The sequence below is a fragment of the Lepus europaeus genome, chromosome 11 (genome assembly GCF_033115175.1).
Source record: "Lepus europaeus isolate LE1 chromosome 11, mLepTim1.pri, whole genome shotgun sequence".
Taxonomy (NCBI): domain Eukaryota; kingdom Metazoa; phylum Chordata; class Mammalia; order Lagomorpha; family Leporidae; genus Lepus; species Lepus europaeus.
In genome coordinates, this window is record NC_084837.1 from 112,895,345 (window position 1) to 112,917,653 (window position 22,309).

Genomic DNA, 22,309 nt, shown 5'->3' on the forward strand with positions numbered 1-22,309 from the left:
GGAGAGAGAGAGAGAGAGAGAGAGAGCTTCTGTCCCTTGGTTCACTTCCCAAATGGCTGCAACAGCCAAGCCTGAGCCAGGCTGAAGCCAGGAACCTGAAACTCCATCTGGGTCTCCGGGCGGGTGCAGGGGCCCAAGCACTGGAGCCACCATGTGCTGCCTGCCAGGGATGCATTAGCAGGAAGGCAGGTTGGAGGTGGAGGAGCTGCAGCCTGAACGGCCACTGCTGTGCCACACACGCTCCCCAGAAATGCAGATCTGATTCAGCAGGTATGTGGCAGGACCTGAGATTCTGTTGTTTCTTTTCTCTTGTTTTTTTTTTTTTTTTTAATATTTATTTATTTTTATTTACTTGAAAGGCAGTTACAGAGAAGAGGAAAGAGAGAGATCTCACATGCGCTAGTTCACTCCCCAAATGGCCACAGCAGCCGGAGCTGGGGCAGGCCAAAGCTAGGAGCCCTGAGCCTCTTCCAGGTCTCCCACACGGGTGCAGGGGCCCAAGAACTTTGGCCATCTTCTGCTGCTTTTCCCAGGCTGTTAGCAAGGAGCTGGATTGGAGGGGAAGCAACCAAGACTCGAACCAGTGCCCGTACGGGATGCTGGCACTTGCAGGTGGAGGCTTACGTGCTGTGCTACGGTGCTGGCCCCTGTTGTTTCTGATGAGCTCATAGGTGATGTCAGAGAAAGGTCTGAAGACTACACTTCTGAGTATCATTACTCTATAGTTTCCTGCACTTTTCACTCTAGCTGGCCTTCAGGAGTTCATGTTCTGAGCTTCAGTTCTCCCTTCCCACTGTTTTTTTCCCCTCTTGAAGCTGAAGATTGTGCTTGCTAGTAGAGCAATGGCGGAAGTAAAGTTGATCCAGACAGTTCCTACAAAGCCCTTCTGTTTATCTTTATTAACAGGCCGTAGCTCACTCTGGGCAGTGGCTTTCCCTTAGCTCGGAACCACAGTCTGACATCTTTACTGTGCGTGTGACTGAGTGCCGTCTCACATCTGTGCACATCTGTGGAGGTGCTGCTTAGCCACATGCACTGTGCTTTTCAGAGTGTGCTCCTTTTAAACTTGAAATCAGACTAACTTACAGCTAACTGCATAACTGTCAGAATCTCATGTTTGAGGATTTCTTTTTAAAAATGCTAACATCTACTATTTAGACTTTTTTTTTTTTTAAAGATTTATTTATTTATCTGAGAGGCAGAGTTACAGAGAGAGGGAGAGACAGAGAGAAAAGTCTTCCGTCCACTGGTTCACTCCCCAAATGGCCACAACGGTCGGGCTGGGCCAGGCTGAAGCCAGGGGCCAGGAGCGTCTTCTGGCTTTCCCAGAAGGGATGCTGGCAGTGCAGATGGCAGCCTAAGCTGCTGTGCTACAGCCCCGAGCCCTGTTAAGAGTTTTTGATGACGAGATTTCAGTTTTAAGTCTGCATTTTCTTTCTTAAGGAATTTATTTGAGAGAGAGAGACAGAGACAGAGAGAGAGAGAGACAGACAGACAGAAAGATCTTCCATCTAGTGGTTTGCTCCCCAAATGCCTGTAGCATTCAGGGCTGGGCCAGGCAGAAGCTGGGAGCAGGAACTCCATCCGGGTCTCTCACGTGGGTGGCAGGGGCCTGAATAGTTGCCATAAGCTACTTCCCAGTGGCATAAGCAGGGAGCTGGACTGTAGAGAGGACCGGGACTTGAACTGAGGCACTCTGATATGGGATAAGGGTGTCCCAAGCAAAGTGCCAAACTGCAGCACCTACAGCTGCATTAAAAAAAAAAAAAAAAAAAAAAAAAAAAAAAAACCTATTTATTTAAGATGTAGAGTTACAGAGAGGAAAGTCTCTTATCCACTGGTTTATTCCCCAAATGGCCACAATGGCTGGAGCTGGGTGGATCAGGAGCCAGGAGCTTTTTTCGTGTCTCCCACGTGGGTGCAGGGACCCAAGCACTTTAGCCAACTTCTCAATCAGAAGAGGAGCAGCTGGGACTTGAACCAGTGCCCATATGGGATGCCGGTGCCGCAGGCAGAGGCTCAGCTTACTACACCACAGTGCCAGCCCCTGAATCTGCATTTTTAAGCACGGTAGCACCATGGATAAAAATGTGGACTCTCCAGAATTAGAGAACCTAGGTTCTGATTCAGGCTCCACCACGCCTCTTGTTCTGGAACTTTGAGCAAGTTCCTTGACAGCTGGAAGTCCGTTTCCCCTTCTGTAATATGGGGATGGTAACCGTATCAGCCCCAAGGACACAGAGAAGAGTTGATGATTTGTCGGGTTTCAGTGGTTGGCTCATGGCTGGGATTCAGTGCCCAGTAACTGTTGGCAGTTACTGTTCTGATGTTGCATTATTTTAATCAGAGTGGCAGGGCTTACGTAAGCTGCACGGGTAGCCTGTTGTTTGATCATATGAGTTAGGTAGGTGTTATCTGTTTCTGGGGGAGGAACTTGATGGCCCAGGGGATTCGGACCTGCCCGCGTACACACTGTGAAGGATCTGGCTTTTAGTCCAGCAGCACCAGTGCTGGTCTCAGACTGGCTGAGCTGGCTCCTGCTGACACAGCGTCCCGGCTTTGAAACGCTTTCAGTTCTTCAGCTGGTCTTTCTCCTTGATCTGGGTTAAGTTTAGTGTCATAGTTCTTCATCCTTTTAGGACGAAACTGTCAGTAAAAATGGATCAGATTTTCTGTCCCCTCCCCTAAGGTGAATGTGATGACCAACAGATGTCAAGGTGCTTGAAGTGCCCTCTTCATGGTCTCATTGTCACCACGCCAGGCTGGGGACCTGCACCCCAAGAACACCCCCATTCTGGTTCCTGCACAGCCTGAGGGGTACTCCCAGTAGTAGCATTGGCTGTGAACTGCATGGAAAGACAAGAGTTGGGAGATCTCTCTTTCTCTTTCTCTTTCTGCCTTTCAAATCAGTAACTGAAGATCCGAGAACTGTTACCAGCCCCTCCACGTCCCAGCTCTTCAGATTTCCCCCTAGAGAGACATTCCAGGTTTCTTTTGGCCCGTGCTTTTACTGAGCCCAGGAATGGGTAGCCATTGGCTAAAGGCCTTCAGCAGCTACCCCAGTGTTTCCCCTGGGAGCTGGGATGCGTTCACTCGCGCTGATGGGTGAGCAGCTTCCTGTTTATTCTGTAGAGTTTTGTTTTTTTTCTTTCACTTCTGTGTTATATTCTTCTGCCCCTCAACCTCCTGACATGCATTTTCTGCTGTGGCGGTTGAGAATTGTTGACGTCCTTGTTTTCTGGTTGAATTATTTCCTCCCTGTGTCTGCTAGTTCTTCACCCTCTTTGATAACCCCTGGCTGGAGAGTGGGTTTGAAGCCGGAAAGGAGAGCCGGCAGCTTGCGTTTTGGTAAACAACTTCTTCCACCAGCAGGGAAGTGAGCGTGGTGCACTTCTGTAGCTCTTCAGAGGGTCCCTGGCCAGGACTGGGGCTTCATCAGAGCACCCGGACCCTCTGCCTGTTTGTTAGCCCCCATAGCTCATTCCTGTTGGCCCTGAAGTGAAGGCTGTCATTAGACTCCTTGTCCTTTGGTGGCACACCTACGGTTCTTCTGAAATGTCGTGTTCAGGTGGAGGTGTTTGGCACAGCAGTTAAGATGCCACTTGGGACACCCACGTCTCTCGGCAGAGCGCTGGGTCTGATCCTGGCTTGGCCCCACTTCTGATTCCTGCTCCCTGCCCGCACACGCCCCTTGAGGCAGCAGGCAATGGCTCAGGTACTCAGATCCCTGTCACCATGTGGGAGACCCAGATTGAGCTCCTGGCCTGGCACAACCCTGGCTGTTGGTGGGCACTTGGGGATGAACTAGTGGATGGAAAAGCTCTGTCTGTCTCTCTTCCAAATAAAATGTTAATAAGCCAACAAATTTAAAATCTACTTACTGAAATGGGGATAAGAAAACAAAAACTTTTTAAAGATTCATTTATTTGTTTGAAAGGCAGAAATAGAAAGAAAGAGAGAGACACAGAGAGAGAGAGAGAGAGAGAGAGAGAGAGAGAGAGAGACCTTTCATCTGCTGGTTCACTCTCCAAATGGCCACAACAGCCAGGGCTGGGCCAGGTGGAAGCCAGGAGCCAGGAGCTTCTTCCAGGTTTCCCATGTCAGTTCAGGGTCCCAAGCACTTGGACCATCATTTGCTGCTTTCCCTGGCGCATCAGCAAGGAGCTGGATGGGAAGTGGAGCAGCTGGGACTTGAGCTGGTGTTCATATGGGAGTCCAGCGTTGCAGGCAGCTTTATCCACCGTGCCACAACACTGGCCCAGAATTTATACTTTTGACACGGGGGTGACCAGACATGGAGTTAGGTCCAGATGGGCTGAATTCTTGCCGGCCCCGGAATGTAGCCTCATCGCTTCACCTGTCAGCTTCATGTGCCCACGTTTCCAGGAGGCACCTTTGTCTCATCTGGGACCAGGAAAGAGCCGCCGCCACCGTGAAGACCACATGGAACTTAAATTCTACCTGCAAGTGCCGTAACAATTCCCGAATTCCCGATGGCAGCACAGTGCTAAGACACTGCCCCGTCTGCGTCTTCATTAAGGTGCTGCCCCAGCCTCATAAAAGAGCCTGAGGGTGCGGGGAGTGCTCTCTTCTGCCCTGACCAAGCTTGGAGGTGCTGCTATGCGTCCCTGACCCTCTTATGATGGGTGTTTGTTTCTCCATGTGGGGTGGCCTGACCTCAGGCGTGAATGGATGTTCGTTCTCTCACTTTTTAAACAAATCCTGTTCTCACTGGTGAATTTTATGTATACCTTTGCTTGGAATCCTTTTTTTTTGTGGGGAGCAAGAGCCAAGATTAAAAGTTAAGATATCGGGGCCAGTGCTGTGGTGCAGTGGGTTAATCCTCTGCCTGCAGCGCCGGCATCCCAATATGGGTGCCAGTTCTAGTCCCAGCTGCTCCTCTTCCAATCAAGCCCTCTGCTGTGGCCTGGGAAGGCAGTAGAAGATGTCCCAGGTCCTTGGGCCCCTGCACCCATGTGGGAGACCTGGAAGAAGCTCCTGGCTCCTGGCTTCGGATCAGCTCAGTTCTGGCCATTGCGGCCATTTAGGGAGTGAACCAGTGGATGGAAGACCTCTCTCTCTCTCTCTCTCTCTCTCTCTCTCTCTCTCTCTCTGCCTCTCCTTCTCTCTCTGTGTAACTGTGACTTTCAAGTAAAATAAATAAATCTTAACAATAAAAAAGAATACCCAGCAAGCTTTCAACAATGGTTTAAAAAATAAATAAATAAAAACAAACCGAAAGCCGTACAGAGGGAGTATATACTCTCCCCGCTGCGGCTCCTAGCACCTGGTCCTCTGCGACAGCCCGTGTTCCTGGAGTGTTCAGAGTAATCTTGTGCAGACACTCAGGCCATGTGGGTTACCTGATAAGGGCCATGATAACTGTATTTCCCGAGGCTACTTGGTGAAGTGAAGACTGTAGGATTTGAAAAGACTTGGAGTCCCACCTCAAAGCTTCAGTTCCGTTTATTGGTTGAGTGCCTTGGGCAGCATGTTCAGTTGGGTCCTGGAGACTTCTGGTTTCTTTATGTGGTCAGTGATCAAGGTGGTTGACTCTGACGTGTCCAGTTCCGTCTTCTGCACGTCTGAGCTGCTCCCGCAGTGGTTGTTCCCAGTGTTACTTCTGACTGGACCGTGCTTCTTGGCCTGCGAGCTCATGCCAGCAGGGGAGCGTCTTGCCCTAACGAATGAATGATTGAAGTGCCTTCTTCACTGCACTGTATCACGGGTGGCAGAGAACCAGCAGCCAAGGGAGGCAGAGAACACGCCCTGCTCATCGGGTGTTGGAGACAGGCTGTCCTGTATGACAGGCGGAGTGCTGATAAGCCCTGCCCTTAGCTTCCTCTGGCCGGAAGTCATTACCATGTTGGATAGCTCAGTTAACCCTGGCCCTTCAGTGTTACCTGAAGCCTTGGCCCCCCGAGGGACGCCTCGCTGGGTCTGCCCCAGGCTCCCTTGTTTTTTCCCAATGTGGTGTTTCATAGCAGTTGGCATCGCTCCTCTTTGGGGTCTTCCACAATGCTTCGTGTGTAGGAGATGGAAGTCGACTTCAGAACCGTGCCCACTTGGTGGGTGTTGGGCGTTTCTTCAGGCATATTGGGCCTCTGGATTTCGGGTAGGATTTGTAGGGCTTCGAGTTTGGAGTCCTTAATGATCTGCGTTATCTTCTGAAGTCATGGAACTTCTGCAGACCCTCTGTGCAAGGCTCTGTGCTGGCTGTGGGTTTATGCCTTTAGTTCTGAGTTCCCAAATAGAACTGTCCAGATTGCTGAGAGCGGTCCTATCGAAGATTAAATGTTTGTAACCAAAGTACATTTACTACATGGGGACTTCTAAAACCTCATGGAAAATGGAGTTAAAAGATGAGTTTTCTTTGATACAAAAGAATTTTTAAATACATGCTTATGAGGAGTCTTTTAAAAAGTGTATGTACGAAACATGTATATTATGAGAAACTGCATGTGATTCCAGTCTTTAAATGTTTTTAAAAATTTGTTTATTTGAAAGTCAGAGAGCCAGGAAGAACGGCAGGTAGATGGGCCACAGACAGAGAGCTCGCATTCACTGCCTCCCTCCTTGAAAGTCCGTAACAGCCAGGGCTGGTCAGACCAAGGCCAGGAGCAGGGAGCGCTTCGGATTGCCCCCATGGATACCAGGGACCCAGGCAATGCAGCCGTCGCCTGCTGACTCCCAGGGCGCAGAGTAGCAGGAAGCTGGGGTCAGGAGCAGAGCTGGGACCCCAACTCAGGCACTCAGATACGGGATGGGCTGTCCCAACCAGCCGCAGGCCAAGTGCCTGCCCCTGCTTCTGTTTGCAGTCATGGAAGGAGGTGGAATTTTGCCAGCTCTTTTTCGTATCACTTGATGTGACCATGTGGTTCTTTATTGTGTTGTGGTGTAGTGTGTGTTATGTCATTCCGGTTGTGTATGTCGAACCATTGGTGCTTACGCTTGTGTATGGCATTTGAACCTGTTAATATGCTGATGGATTTAGTTTGCTGGTATTTGTTGAGGATTTTTACACCAGTGGTCGTAAAGGATATCGGTCTGTAGTGTCTTTGTCTGGCTTTGGGATGGGTAGTTCTGGCCTCTTAGACAAGCTAGGAAGTTTTCTTTCTTTTTTTTTCAATTTATTTTAGGGGTCAGCACTGTGGCATAGTTGGTAAAGCTGCAACTTGTGATGCCAGCATCCTATATTGGCATCAGTTTAAGTCCTGGCTGCTCTACTATCCAGCTCCCTGCTAATGCACCTGGAAACAGTGGAAGACGACCCAAATGCTTGGGCCCCTGCACCCACGTGGGAGACTTGGAAAAGCTCCTGGCTCCAGCTCCGGCCAGTGTAGCCATCTGGGAAGAGAATCAGCAGGTGGAAGATTGATTCTTTCTCTCTCTCTCCCTCTCTCCCTCTCTCCCTCTCTCCCTCTCTCCCTCCCTCCCTCCTTCTCTCTCTCTCTCCTTCTTTCCCTCTCTCCCTCTCTCCTTCTCTCCTTCTCCCTGTTCCTCTCTCTCTCTCTCCCTCTCCCTCTCTCACCCTCTCTGTGCCTCTCCTTCTCTGTGGCTGGCTTTCAAATAAATAAATAAATCTTTTAAAAAAGATTTATTTGAAATGCAGAGTTATAGAGAGAGAGAGAGGAAGAGACAGAGAGAGGTCTTCCATCTGCTGGTTCACTCCCCAAATGGCTACAAACAGCTGGGGCTGGTCAGGCCAAAGCCAAGAGCCAGGAGCTTCTTTCAGGTCTCCCATGTGGGGGCAGAGGCCCAGGCATTCGGGCCAACTTCTGCTGCTTTCCCAGGCCATAGCAGAGAGCTGGATCGGAAGTGGAGCAGCTGGGACTCAAACCAGCGCCCACATGGGATGCTGGTATCACAGGTGGCAGCTTTACCCACTACGTCACAGCGCCAGGCCCAGGAAGTTTTCTTTCCTTCAGTTTTTGGAAAGTTTTGAGTTCTTTCAGAGTCGGGCAGAATTCACCAGTGCGGCCGTCCGTTTCATGGCTCTTCGCAGGAGACTGCTGGTCACTGATTTAAGGCCTTTACGGATTACAGGTCTGTTCAGATTTTCATAGTTCAGTCTTCCTAGGCTTTGTGTTTCCAGGGACTTATCCACTCTGGGTCGTCCGGTTTGTTGCTGTTCATTAGTGCTTTCAACAGAAGACTGAGGTCCCTTGATTTCTGCACGGTGATCTGTTATGTGGACATAGGAGAATTGATTCCCTTGTCTGTATTTGGTCACTGAGGTTTTTTTTTTTTTAAGATTTATTTATTTGAAAGAGTTACACAGAGAAAGAAGGAGAGGCAGGCAGAGAGAGAGAGAGAGAGAGAGAGAGAGAGAGAGAGAGAGAGAGAAGGTCTTCCATCCGCTGTTTCACTTCCCAGTTGGCTGCAACGGTCAGAGCTGCGCCGATCCGAAGCCAGGAGCCAGGAGCTTCTTCCAGGTCTCCCATGCAGGTGCAGGGGCCCAAGGACCTGGGCCATCTTCCACTGCTTTCCCAGGCCATAGCAGAGAGCTGGATCGGAAGTGGAACAGCCGGAACATGATCTGGCGCCCATATGGGATACCGGCACTGTAGGCAATGGCTTTACCCACTACCCCACAGCGCCGGCCCCTTCTTAGGTTATTTCTAATACGTTACCATTAGAAACAGTGCTGCTCTGACTGTCCATAGACCCCATACTATTGCAGTGAGGTTTCTGGAGCAGGATATTGGACATGAGATGCCTGAGTGTCTGGGCTATACTGTTTATGTTTTTGGTACAGATTTGCTAGAAATGGTGATGTTGGGTGATGTTCTGTCATATCCTCTACCTCTACATGTGGACATTTAGAATTGTGCTATGTGGAGTGGGCATCTAGCCTAGTCCCACATCTGAGTGCCTGGGTTCAATTCCCAACTCCAGCTATTGACTCTAGCTTTGCACCAGCGCACATCCTGGAAGGCAGTGCTGATAGCTCCTACACAGGAGACCTGGAAGGTAGAGATGATGTCACCCAGGTAGGTGACTTGAGCCCTGGCCCCACCCAGCTGTTGCAGGCACTTAGGGAGTAATCGTGGAGGGAGCACTCTGTCTCTGTCTCTCTCCTCTGTCTCCGGCAAAAAATAAATAAATAAATAAATAATAATAAAATTGTGCTGTATAAATACCAAATCGATACACAGAAATTGCATGAGTTACGTGGTGGCTACAGGGTGTGGAAGCACCCCCTTTCCTTGCAGTATTGCTAGTGCTGTCAGTTGTCCGTGTTTTTACTTCTGTCAAACAAAAGGGGGGGGGGGAGAGGAGCTCTCATCTGATTCACTCCCAGGTGTCCGCAGTGGCCAGCAGGAGCCGGACAATGGCTGGAGCCAGAAGCCAGAGCTTGATCTGGGTCTCTCATGTTAGTGGCAGGGACCCAACTGCTGGAGCCATGACTGCTGCCCCCGGGGTCTGCACGGCAGGAGCTGGAGCTGGGACAGACCCAGGCCCTCTGATGTAGGCACGGGTGTTCACTGGGGGGCTAAACGCGGGCTCTGGCCCCTTTACTTCTGTTCACTGTTTGTGTGTTAGGTCTGCCCTCATCCGGAGCCCTGTTGTCTGGGAACTCGCCTGCCTGGCACTCGGGGGAGCTCCTGCTGGGGCCTCTTTGGGCCTCCTCTGTGACCTTCCCAGGGGCTGTGGGGCAGTGACCGCCCTCTGCTGAACTTTCCTCTGCTCTTCAGATGAATGTACCTGTTTGTTTATCTCTTGGCCAGGTTGTGAGGAACATGGTTTAAAATGTAAAAGGCATGAAGGTCTGTCGTGGACTCTGCACCCCCACTTCCCAGCCCCCCAGCTCATTTCCTCTGCCCAGAGGTGGCCGACAACGCTGGTTTTGTTTTGTATCCTTCCGCAAATATTTCATGCGTGTACGAACAAACTCATGCAATGCCGTTTCCCTACTGCTTGTCGTGCCGCTTCTGTCGTGTCCTCCATCTCTGTGTGAACCTAGGCTGCTTTCTGGGTTTCGTTCTTTACAGTTCCCGTGTTCAGGCATCCGCTTTCTTGTTGCCTTGCTGCATTTCCAGCAGCTGTTGAGAAGGTTCTCTGCTTTTTTTCCTTTACTCTGTGTTAATAATGAATTACTGTGATGTCCTCATGTTAGACCAAGTCTTTGTATCCCTGGAACAAGCCTCCTTGCGTAAGGTGAGTATTACCTAACCCAAGAGCTCTCTGCGCCGTGAGGTTCACTAGCATCTCTGGTGTTCAGTGCTCACTGGTATTTCCAGAGCAAGTCTTAGGCATTCCGTGGTTCTTCTTCCTCTGTCTGCCTGCTGAAGGTTAGTGCTTCCCAGACTTCTGCCTTTCACTCATTCACTTCGGAGGGAACTTTGTCCCGGCACCGTGGTGAGGAGGTGGCTCCAGCCCTGGGGGTGCCCCTCCCTGCTGCTGAGTCTGCCCCCTCCAGTCGGCATCCCCCCGCCAGCCGGCAGTTTTTCGGGGAAGGGGGGCCCGCCTTGTCTCACCCCTTTGCTTACAGATCTCTGTTGACTCCTTCGTGCTTGGATTCTCCTGCCTGCAATTGGGAGAGCAGCACGCAGGCCCCCCAGGTCTGGCTCAGCCTCCCTGTCCTCCCCCCTCCCACCGCTTCCTGTCAGGCTCCCTGCACCGTGCCCCCAGGGAGCCCTGTCTTCTCACGATGGCTTCGCACGTTTTCTCTCCACGTGTTTGCCCTGGTTCGGTAAATTCCTGCTCAACTTCAAGCTACTCCTCTGAAGATACATATAAAATCTATTTGGTATTTCCCTAGAGAGAATTTGAATTCCGTGGCATTCCATTCATAAGTCATAGGGTCTTTATCTCACCTTCACAGCAGCTACCATGCTGCCTAGCACAGAGTAGGCCCTCAGCGGATACCCCTTGTGGATTCTCGGCAGACGCCAGACTGGCTTCCTCAAAGAGCTCTGCTGTTCACCCCTGCTGCGGGCCGGGAGGGCTGCCAGGGAGGCAGGGAGCCTCGGACTGGGGTGGCTGGCACGGTCCTTTCTGCTCCCCTTCCCCATGTCTGCCCCCTCTCCTCTCCTCTCCTCTGGTGGTTGTGCAGACATATTCTTATCAAATTACATGTTTAGGGCCAGTGCTGTGGTGTAGTAGTTAAAGCCATAAGCTGCAGTGCCGGCATCACATATGGGCACTGGGTTGAGTCCTGGCTGTTCCACTTCCGATCCAGCTCTCTGCTGTGGCCTGGGAAACAGTAGAAGATGGCCCAAGTCCTTGGGCCCCTGCACCCACATGGGAGACCCAGAAGAAGCTCCTGGCTCCTGGCTAAGGATCGGTGCGGCTCTGGCCATTGTGACCAATTGGGGAGTGAACCATTGGATGGAAGACCTCTCTCTCTCTCTCTCCCCGCCCCTTTCAAATAAATAAATAAATCTTTAAAAAGAAAAAGAGAGAGAGGAGAGACAGATCTTGCATCCTCCAGTTCACTCCCCAAGTGGCTACAGTGGTTGCACTGGGCAGGCCTAAGCCAGTAGCTGGGAACTCCATCCAGGGATGTGGCAGGAACCCAAGTACCTGGGCCGTCAGGAACCCAAGCACTTGGGCCATCTTGCGCTGCTACTTTCCTGGCACATTAGCAGAGAGTTGGATCAGAAGTGGAACAGCTGGGGCTTGAACTGGTGCTCCCCTAGGGGACGCCAGCATCACAAGCAGCTGTTTGAACCACTGCTCTACCATGCTGGACCCTGTGAATTGATTTTTTTAAAAAAAGATTTATTTATTTGAAAGAGTTGTACAGAGAGAGAAGGGGAGGGGGAGAGAGAGAGAGAGAGAGAGAGAGAGAGAGAGAGAGGGAGAGAGAGAGGGAGAGAGGTCTTTCATCCGCTGGTTCACTCCCCAGTTGGCTTCAATGGCCAGAGCTGCACTGAATACAGATGGGAACAGCAGGAGGGGAAGGCAGCTCACAGGAGCCTCTGTCACTGAGGTAATGCTGCGTTGCGGAGGTGGCCTCAGATCTGGCAAGTGCAGCAGCCAGCGCTGAGGGTCAACACGGCGTCACTTGCCTTGTTTGGAAATCCAGTGCAGGGTGGCTGTGCCCTTTCTGCGTGGCTCATCCTTCCTTAACAAGAGATCGTTCCCTGACTGTCACTGCTAAAGAGGGTTTGTTCTCGGCTTGCAGGTTAATCCCTGGTAGGACAGGTGTAGCCAAAAAGCAGGGAGCAAGGGGTAGGAGAGGGAGGAGTCTAAGCACATCTGGAGTCAGCTGCTCTGTGTCAGCTCGGTGGCCTTGAACGAGGAGGTTTCTAATTTAAATCCATGCTTTTGCATAAAAATAGGTTAGAGAGCTGCCCTGACACAGGATACAGGGAGACAACAGAGCCCCCCCCCCCCCCCCCCAGGAGCTCTCTGTTGGGAGAAGGTGTAGTGTGGAATGTCTGGAGTGCGGAACGGAGGAGTAGCTCTCCATTCAGAGCCCTGGGTGCTTCTCCATCTGTGTCAGGGCCAAGGCTTCGCCTCGAGCCTTTGCCCGCGAGGAAGTTGAGGCTTAGAGAGGCTAAATGGTTCACTCTGACAACACACAGCAGTGAGAGGACTGGGCCCTGCTGACTCCCCAGCCCGCATGGCTTGTCCCTTGGTGGCTGATACCTCTCAGGAGACTGCAGTGTTGAGTTTATTTCAAGAGCAGGTTTCTCGTGGGTCAGCTCTTCACTCTGCCCGATTGACGTGGAACAAAGGACTGAGGGTTTGCACCTCAGAACCAAGAGTACCGGCACACTTTTCTTGACATTTTACTGGGCTAACCCCTTGCCCAAAGCTGATCTTGAAACTGTGGCTGCTCTTGGGAGTTTTTATTTTGTTTGTTTGTTTTTAACATTTATTTGAAAGACAGAGTTACAGAGAGAGTTAGAGCTAGAGAGAGAGAGAGAGAGAGGTCTTCATCTGCTGGTTCACTCCCCAAATGATTGCAATGGCCAGAGCTGGGCTGATCTGAAGCCAAGAGCCAGAGCTTCTTCCAGGTCTCATGTAGGGGCCCAAGGGCTTGGGCCATCTTCTGCTGCTTTCCCAAGCCATAGCTGAGAGCTGGATCAGAAGAGGAGCAGCTGGGACTCGAACTGCGTCCATATGGGATGCTGGCACTGCAAGTCGGGGCTTTAACCCGCTTTGTCACAGCACTGGCCCCCTGGGAGTTTGATATAACCTAAAGACAGTGCTGTTGGTTTCATTCTCCCCAATGCCATTATTTCAACACCAGTGGATGGTGTCCAGGGTGGATCCTGATTAACTGGCACATTTCTCAGCTGTTTGATATCAGGTTCTCTTGTATCTTTAGCCTCACGGCCATAGCCAAGAAACTTATTTTTATTATAGTATTTTTTCAGATTTATTTATTTATTGGAAAGGCAGACTAACAGAGAGAGAGAGAGAGAGAGAGAGAGAGAGAGAGGGATCGGGATCTCCCATTGTCTGGTTCACTCCCTGAATGGCCACAACAGCCGTGGCAGGACCAGGCCAAAGCTAAGAGCCAAGAACTCCATCCGGGTCTCACACATGGGTGGCCGGAGCCCAAGCACTTGGGCCGTCTTCTGCTGGTTCCCAGCCACATTAGGCAGGGAGCTGGATCGGAAGCAGAGCAGTCGGGATTCCAGCCAGGACTCCACTCTGGGATGCTGGTATTGCGAGCAGCAGTTTAAGGTGCTGTGCCTCTATTGTAGCCCATATTTAGTTTTTTAAACTTGTTTGTGAGAGAAGTATGCAATATTAGTAAGTCCTTTGAATAAATCTTACCCTTATCTGAGAAACTGGGTAAGGGGGTGGTAAGTGCTATTGCTAGTTTTTTAGTACAGCCATTCGTGCCTTCTCCCAGAGGAAAAGCCAAGCTGTGAGCGCTGGGACCACTGCTCTGCTGCCAGGGGCTGGCAGAGTGTGCCCACCCATCAGCCTGGAGGTCCACACCCTGACCTTGACGTGTTTTCTAAGCTGTGACTCATCTTTTGGCCCACTCTTTCTTTCACCAGGAAATGCACTGAATAATGATTTCAGGAATTTCGTGGCCTCTTCCAGAGAGTATGTTGCTGATTAAGTTGCTAGGACTTCTGTCTGGTAAACAGCAGGGCCCCACATTAGTCTACTGGGCGGTTACGCTGAATCCACACGTTAACAGAGGAGAAACCTGACTAGCTGTCTAGAGGGAGGCTGTTGAAGAAGCCAGCGTCATTTCCGACAGCTGTCAGAGGGTCAGCTCTTCCCCCAGAGGGGTAGGGAGGCAGGAGGTAGATGTGAGGCCGAGCAGAGCAGGTGGGGTGTGTGTGTGTGTGTGTGTGTGTCTGTAAATATCACATCTTTGTTTACAGTACACTGGACTCTGTTCATGCAAGGCCTGGTCAGGCCAAACCAGGAGGAATTTTTCCCGTGCTTAGAGCCAAGAATAACATCCTGACCAGCAGGGGGACAGAGGTCAGCCCAAGGCAGCAGCTCTTGGGAGCCACGGCATTAGGAATCTTGGAGGGACCGAGTTTATTAAAAATGGAGGCAAGATGTCCTTCGAAGGAAGTGTGTGAATCCCGCCTGCCTCTCTCTTAGTAGGGCAGGGCTTGTTTGTGAGACACAAGAAGTCACCCGCACCATTGGATCTGTCACTCCCTGGCCCTTTGAATCATCTCCTCCAACCTATTCTTGATTTTTCTGTTCATTATTTTTATTAGTAACATCAGAGAAGCCCACCAGAGGGCTGGTTTTAAAAGATGCTATGTTAACTGAAAAGCAGATCTTGTTGACTAAGTTTCCTGGGGAGCGTCCCGCTGGAGCTTTGTTTCTGAGCCCTGAGCCCTCGCCGTGCCCACGTCTGTTCTCTTCCCTTGCTCCCGTCCTCAGGCCCACGCTGGCCGCTCACTCCAGAGGTGCTCAGACTGAGTCCCTGCGCTGCAGGAGCATTCCAGGTTTGTCCTGTTGTCTTTGGGACTCAGTTCTCTGTCCTGGGGCCAGGGGGACCGCCTGAAAGCTGCGTGCCTGGGCCTGAGGGGTTCAGCTGGGCTTCTCCTGTCCCAGTGGTGAAGTTAGGTTTAGGTCGCCTCTGTCGGAGGCCAGAAGACTCAGGTCTGCTCTCAGGCCTCTGGGTTATGAAGTGCCGTGTCCCTTCCTGGAAACTGCGAGGAGGAACAGGCTTCAAGTTAGCAGGTGGCCTCAGCAGTGTTAGCAAACTGGATTTTATTTGCAAAGTGAGACTTGTTGCTGGTCACCTCCTCCCCACCCCTCCACCCCTGAGTCTTCAGTTGGAAATTAGTGAAGAGAGAATTACCTTATACATGATAAATCAATCGATCTTTCCCTTTAAAAGTAAATCTCACGTTTGTATTTCTTATACTGATCAGCACAAGCTTCACAAATAGGTGTTTAGTAAATCTGAATAATTCCACCTGAACGTGGGCTGATTGGCAGCCGGACTGTGTTGAACATTCGGCATGCCCATCGTGATGGTCACTTCGTGGACAAGGGCAGCTTCTGGATGGGAGGGGCAGCGGAGTTGTGTAGACAGCTTTAGCCATGGAGAGTATGCACACAGAACAATCTCATTCTTTATTATATTTATTTGAGAGGCAAAAATCTCGATTTAAATCATACTAAGTGAAGACACAGCAGGGGTGGTTTGGCTAGAGCAGGACTTGATAGAATGAGTTAGAAACGGTGCTAAGAATAGTTCTAGAAACTTGCCAGTTTGGGGTCACAGAGTAAAAGCAAAAAGTTTCCCCTCCCCTCCCACTTTCTTTCTTTCTTTTTTTTTTTTTAATATTTATTTATTAACTTGAAAGTCGGAGTTACACACAGAGAGAAGGAGAGGCAAAGGCAGAGAGAGAGAGAGAGAGAGAGAGAGAGAGGTCTTCCATCTGCTGGTTTAGAGAGAGAGAGAGAGAGAGATAGAGAGAGAGAGGTCTTCCATCTGCTGGTTCACTCCCCAATTGTCCACAATGGCCTGAGCTGCGCTGATCTGAAGCCAGGAGCCAGGAGCTTCTTCTGGGTCTCCCACGTGGGTGCAGGGGCCCAAGGGCTTGGGCCATCTTCCACTGCTTTCCCAGGCCACAGCAGAGAGCTGGATCAGAAGTGGAGCATCCAGGACTCGAACCAGCGCCCATGTGGGATGCCAGCACTGCAGGCTGTGGCTTTACCTGCTATGCCACAGCGCTGGCCCCCTCCCACTTCCTTAGTCACCCTCCTCCAAGCCACTGCGTGGAGGGCCGTTGCTGCATGTCTGTGCAGAGGGTGCAGTCTGGGGAGGTCTGTGGGCTCAGTCATCACAGACGACAGGTGGCCCTCGGATTGTTCAGTTCTTGCTCTCCTGTGGGTTTTGCTGCCCTCGGATAGTCCTGCTTACCCCAGAGCCAGAGTGTGTTCTGATTGTTTGGCTGTGTCCACTTGACTTGTGGCTCCCATGCAGCAGGCGGACTGTGCCCCACCTCCTCATGCCATCACCTTCAGAGGGCCCTTCCAGAGCGAAAGAGAAGAAAGTTGTGCTCCGTTTTGCTTGGGAGCGGTAGTTTGTGTTGCCTCTGGGAGCCCACATCCTCTCCTGTGCTTCCCTGGGCCAGCCAGGTCCTCTCTGAACCCTGCCCTGACCTGGCTGACTTGTGTTAGCTGCTTCTGGTTTCAGGCCCGTTTCTACCGTTAGCCTTCCCTGCTCCCTGTAGTGAATTTTGGGTTTAGATTGGCTTGGGGGGAAGGATGACAGTTTTTACTGCCTGTTTGTAGGTTGGTCCCAAACATATGTTCTGTTCTTACTAATTTTTCTACCTTTCTTCTTCCAACAGGCGACCAAGCAGTTTCTTGAAGAGATTAACAAGTGGACAGTTCAGTACAATGTCTCCCCGCTCTCGTGGAACGTGGCTGTCAAGTTCCTCATGGCCAGGAAGTTCGATGTGCTCCGTGCCGTGGAGCTGTTCCACTGCTACAGAGTACGCTGCCAGGGAGCACCAGCCGTGGTGGGGCGGCAGGGGAGGGGGCTCTCTGCGCGTTGCTCTCCTCCCTGCCGGGCTCTACCCATTGCTTCCCTGAGAGTTCCCCTCACTCCAGAAAGTGAATCAATACCTAAGAGCCCTGTGAGAGCTGGGGGTGGGCAGAGACGGCAACACTTACGTTCTGCTCTGTATCTGAGAGGCAGACTGGCAGAGAAAGCAGGCTCCCATCGGCTGGTTCCTCCCCCAAGTGCATTCAGTGGCCAGGCCTGGGCTGGGCTGAAGCTAGGAGCTGGGAATTCAATCCAGGTCTCCCTTGTAGGTGGCTGGGACGCAGTCGCTTGAGCCATCACCTGCTGCCTCTCAGGGTCTGCATTAGCAGGAAACTGGAGTCCGGAGCCGGAGCTGGGATTGAACCCGGGCCCTCTGATGGGCGTGGGTGTCTTAACCGCCCGGCCAGACACCTTCCCCGGTGTCTGCGTGTTGGCTGTAGACCGGGGTGCGTCATGTGATGTTTGAAGCTGAGGGTGTAGCCTGACGTCGTCCTGGCTCACCGCTCCTGCTTTCCTCACTGGCCTCAGGTCAAGCCCGTTTCCTCCTCTTGTTTCAGCAGTGCTGGGGTGTTTAGTGCCTGGCTCCGCAGAGGCCGCTGGCTTGGTGTGGGTGGTTGAGGCAGGGGAGCTGCAGCCCTGGGAAGGAGGAGCGGCTGTGTCGCGTGGTCTGTTGTCTTCACGGGGCCTTCGTGTGAGCGTAGCTGCAGCAGCGTCTTCCCGCTGTTGGTCTTTGTTTTGATTTTTCCTAAGGCATAGATTTTCGTCCAGTGTCTATGTTTCCCTTCTAGTTGACAGTGTCCTTGAGGACACATTGTATGGCAGGCTGCTCAGGGACCAGAAATCCTGAACAGATAAAAAAATCTCCTGAAATTAAAAACAAAGGCAAAAAACCGAAGTCAGATTAGGGGAGGGGACAGACACTTGAGGCAGAGGGTAAGGTGCTGCTTGGCGTGCCCGCGTGGCGTTCCAGCGTGCTGTAGTTCAAGTCCCGGGACCGCCTCAGTCCCGGCTTCTTGGTGATGCACACGCTGGGGAGCAGCAGCAGGCGGCTCGAGGGCTCGAGTCCCTGACACCCAGGCAGGAGGCCTGAACTGTTCTCCTGCCTTCAGCCTGGCCCAGCTCCAGCCCCGGCTGTTGTGGGCATTTGGAGAGCAAACCAGTAGACGCAAGATCAGTCTTTCTCTGTCTCTGTTCCCTGCCTTTCAATTAGGATGAGAATGAAAATGCAAAAACAAAAAATTAAAATTAAAAACAAAAGCCCTCTGGATTGGGATAGTGGACACTGGGATTAGGGAAGGACTAACGCTCACTCACTGGGATTAGGGAAGGACTAACGCTCACTCACTGGGATTAGGGAAGGACTAACGCTCACTTACACTCAGTTTGCCAGTGTTTGCTCATTTGTTCCACAGATAATCGTTGCATAGCCACCGTGTTCCAGGTGCAGAGAGCACAGTGGGAAGAACCAGCAGTTACAGAGGTGCTGTGGACAGGCTGCCCTGGGTTCTGTGGAGGCACATTTAGTCACGAGGGCCTAGGGAGCCTGTGAAGAGCATGGCTTGTGTATGTGTGTACGCGTCTTCGTGAGAGACAGAGAGAGTGCGCCATCCTCTGGTCTGCTCCTTAACCCTGAGCCAGGACTCCGTGCAGGTCTCCCATCTGGGTGGCAGGGGTGGGTGCATCACCACTGCCTCCCACAATGCACTTAGCAAGAAGCTGGGGCCCGGAGCTGGAGGCAGGTGTGAATCCAGACGCTCTGATCTGGGATATGGGCTTCTTAACTGCTCGGCCTTCTCTAATGTGGATGTCAGGGTCAGCGGTGGCATCCGCTGAAAGAGGTGTGTATGTGTGCTGTGTGTGGAGGCCATGAGCTCAGCTGGTGCTGTTAGGCTGGAAGTGCCCTGGGGAGACCCTTCTAGGCCTGTGTGCTGTGCAGCTGCAGGGTGAGTCTGGGGTGGGCTGCATACAGATGGCGTGACCACTGCAGAGCTGCGCACTGGGGCTGGGGAATGCACAAGGTCATCTCAGGAGGCCAGCCTCGCCTCAGACGCTGCTCTCTTTGTATTCTTCTAAAAATGCACTCGAGTCCATTCGGTAGAGTGTTTGCTGTCACACAGTCACATCACTAGCATTGTCCTCACAGCGGCATTGCCCTGGAAGGCATTTGAGTGTGATTTTAAGGATGGGGTAGAGAGGAATATAAAAAAAAGCGCTAGCTCAGGTCCTGTCATAAGATAGTTGCCCTACAAATATTTGCCAAATGAATGAATGAGTCGGTGAGTGAGTTTAATGGGCGAATGAGTTGAAATGTCCACAAAAGAGACTTACGAGGAGTAGCTAAAGAAATAGGAAACCCAAGAAAGTTTTGGGATTTTTTTTTTTTTAAGTTTTTTTTTTTTTTGACAGGCAGAGTGGACAGTGAGAGAGAGAGACAGAGAGAAAGGTCTTCCTTTGCCGTTGGTTCACCCTCCAATGGCCGCAGTGCGCCCGGCCGGCGCACCGCGCTGATCCGATGGCAGGAGCCAGGTGCTTCTCCTGGTCTCCCATGGGGTGCAGGGCCCAAGCACTTGGGCCATCCTCCACTGCACTCCCTGGCCACAGCAGAGAGCTGGCCTGGAAGAGGGGCAACCGGGACAGAATCCGGCGCCCCGACCGGGAGTAGAACCTGGTGTGCTGGCGCCGCAAGGTGGAGGATTAGCCTAGTGAGCCGCGGCGCCGGCCAGGGATTTTTTTTTTTAAGATTTATTTATTTACTTGAGAAGCATAGTTACAGAGAGAGAGAGGGAGAGAGAGAGAGAGCGCTCTTCCATCTGCTGGTTCACTCCCCAAATGGCCTCCACGGCTGGAGCTGAGCTGATCTGAAGCCAGGAGCCAGGAGCTTCTTCCGGGTCTCCCACGCGGGTGCAGGGGCCCAGTGCTTGGGCCATCTTCTGCTGCTTTCCCAGGCCACAGCAGAGAGCTGGATTGGAAGAGGAACAGCCGGGACACGAACCGGCTCTCATAAGGGATGCCGGCGCCGCAGGCGGATGGATGTTTAACTTACACCACAGTGCCAGCCCCGGGGCCTTTTTTTTTCAGCCGTTGTTGTACACTAAGGTAGACAAGGTGAGTGGCCAGAGGAGCACTGGGCGGACTGGTGCTGTGGTACAGTTTGTGCCACTTGTGATGCCAGATCCCGTATTGGAGGGCCAGTTCAAGTCCTGTTGCTCTATGTCTGATCCAGTTCCTGCTAATGTGCCAGGAAAGACAGTAGAAGATGTCCTAAGTACCTGGACCCCTGTCACCCCTGTGGGAAACCAGGGTAGAGTTCCTGGGTCCTGGCTTTGCCTGGCTCAGCCCTGGCTGTTGCAGCCATTTGGCAAATGACCCAGTGGATGGAAAATCTCTCTCTGCCCTTCTCTTCTGTCACTTTGCCCTTCAAACAAATAAATAAATCTTTTTTAGAAAAAAATTAAGTGAAAGGACTGGGGTGGGCATTTGGCTGGTGTTTAAGACCCCCACATTCCCGTGTTGGAATACTTGGGCTCATTGCCTGCTTCTCACTCCTGATTTTAGCTTCCTGCTAACGCAGACCCTGGAAGTGATTGGGTTCCTGCCTTCCACGTGAGGGGCCTGGATTACACTCTTGGCTCTCGGCTTTGGTCCAGGACCAGCTTTGGCCGTTGTGAGCATCTGGAGCCTGAGCTAGTAGATAGGAGCTCTCTCCCTTTCTGTCTTTCTCTTTGTCTCTCAAATAAATAACTTTAGAAAAAGATTTATTTATCTGAAAGTCAGAATTACAGAGACAGTGGGGGGTGGGAAGAGATCTTCCATCCGCTGGTTCACTCCCCAAATGGGTGCAACAGCCAGGGCTGGGCAGGCCGAAGCTGGAGCTTCATCCGGGTGTCTCATGTGGGTGCAGGGCCCAAGCAGGGCCATCCCCTGCTGCTTTCCCAGGCGCACTCTCAGGGAGCTGGATGGGAAGTAGAGCAGCCAGGACTGAAGTCAGCACTCTGACATGGGATGCCTGCGTTGCAAGTTTCTGCTTAGCCAGTTTTACTATAATGCCTATCCCTTTCCACAAACTTTTTGAAGATCTCTTTTATGCATGGATTTCCAGTTTTTTTGGACTAAAGTAAACTTACATTTTACTTCCATTTTCAACAAGCCTTTTTTTTTTTTAAGATTTATTTTATTTGAAAGACAAGATGACAGAGAGAGAGAAAGAGACAAATGGCTGCCTTGGGCAGGGCTGGGCCAGGCTGAAGCCAGGAGACAGGAGCTCCACCAGCTCTCTCGTGTTGGTGGCAGGGCCACTTCAGCCATCACCTGCTGATGCCCAGGTCCTGCGTGAGAGGAAGCTGGATTGGAAGCAGAGCCAGGACTGTAACCCAGGCGCTTCCACATAGGATGGAGGCGTCCCAGCTGGCATCTTTTTTTTTTTTTAAGATTTATTTTATTTTATTTGAAAGACAATTACAGAGAGAGGTAGAGACAGAGAGAAAGGTCTTCCATCCACTGGTTCTCTCCCCAGATGGCCGCAACGGCAAGAGTTGAGCCAATCCGAAGCCAGGAGCCAGGAGCTTCTTCCGGGTCTCCCATGTGGGTGCAGGGGCCCAAGGGCTTGGGCCATCTTCCACTGCTTTCCCAGGCCACAGCAGAGAGCTAGATGGGAAGAGGAGCAGCCGGGACTAGAACTGTTGCCCGTATGGGATGCTGGCACTTCAGGTCAGGGCTTTAACCCACTGCACCACAGCACTGGCCCCCAAGCTGGCATCTTAACTGCCAGGCCAAACACCTGCCCCTTATAAATTTATGTATTTGTGAGAGACTTCTTGTCTACTGTTTCACTTTACAAATGGGTGCCATGACTGAGGCCCCAAATTCAGGAGCTTGGAAGTCAATGCAGGTCTTCCAAGTGAGTGATAGGAACCCACTGCTTGAGCCATCACCACTGCCTCCCGGGGCCCATAGTAACAGCGACTGTAACGAGGAGCAAATCTGGGTGTGGGGGCCGGTGCTGTGGTGTAGCAGGTTAAAGCCCCGGCCTGAAGCGCCAGCATCCCTTGTTGGCACTGGTTTGAGTCCCAGCTACTCCTCTTCTGATCCAGCTCTCTGCTGTGGCCTGGGAAAGCAGTAGAAGATGGCCCGAGTCCTTGAGCCCCTGCACCCACATGAGAGACCTGGAAAGAAGCTCCTGGCTCCTGGCTTCGGATCAGCTCAGCTCTGGCCATTGCGGCCATCTGGGAAGTGAACCAGTGGATGGAAAACCTCTCTATTTCTCTCTGTCTCTGTCTCTCTCTCTGTCTCTGTCTCTCTGTCTCTGTCTCTACCTCTACCTCTCTCTGTAATTCTGTCTTTCAAATAAGTAAAAATAAA

At 51.7% G+C, this 22,309-nt stretch overlaps 1 protein-coding gene across 2 annotated transcripts in view; it reads left to right on the plus strand.

Annotated features, from left to right (window-relative positions):
* Window positions 1-22,309, plus strand: part of PTPN9 (protein tyrosine phosphatase non-receptor type 9) — an 88,140-nt gene that overhangs the window by 15,760 nt on the left and 50,071 nt on the right. The window contains exons 1-2 of one of the 2 annotated variants that reach the window (XM_062206423.1): window positions 10,078-10,161; window positions 16,755-16,898. In XM_062206423.1, coding sequence (XP_062062407.1) covers window positions 10,093-10,161; window positions 16,755-16,898 — 213 coding nt within the window. In that variant the 5' untranslated portion in view covers window positions 10,078-10,092. Of the gene's footprint in view, window positions 1-10,077; window positions 10,162-16,754; window positions 16,899-22,309 lie in introns of those variants that run through there. The other variant, XM_062206424.1, reaches the window with a different exon arrangement.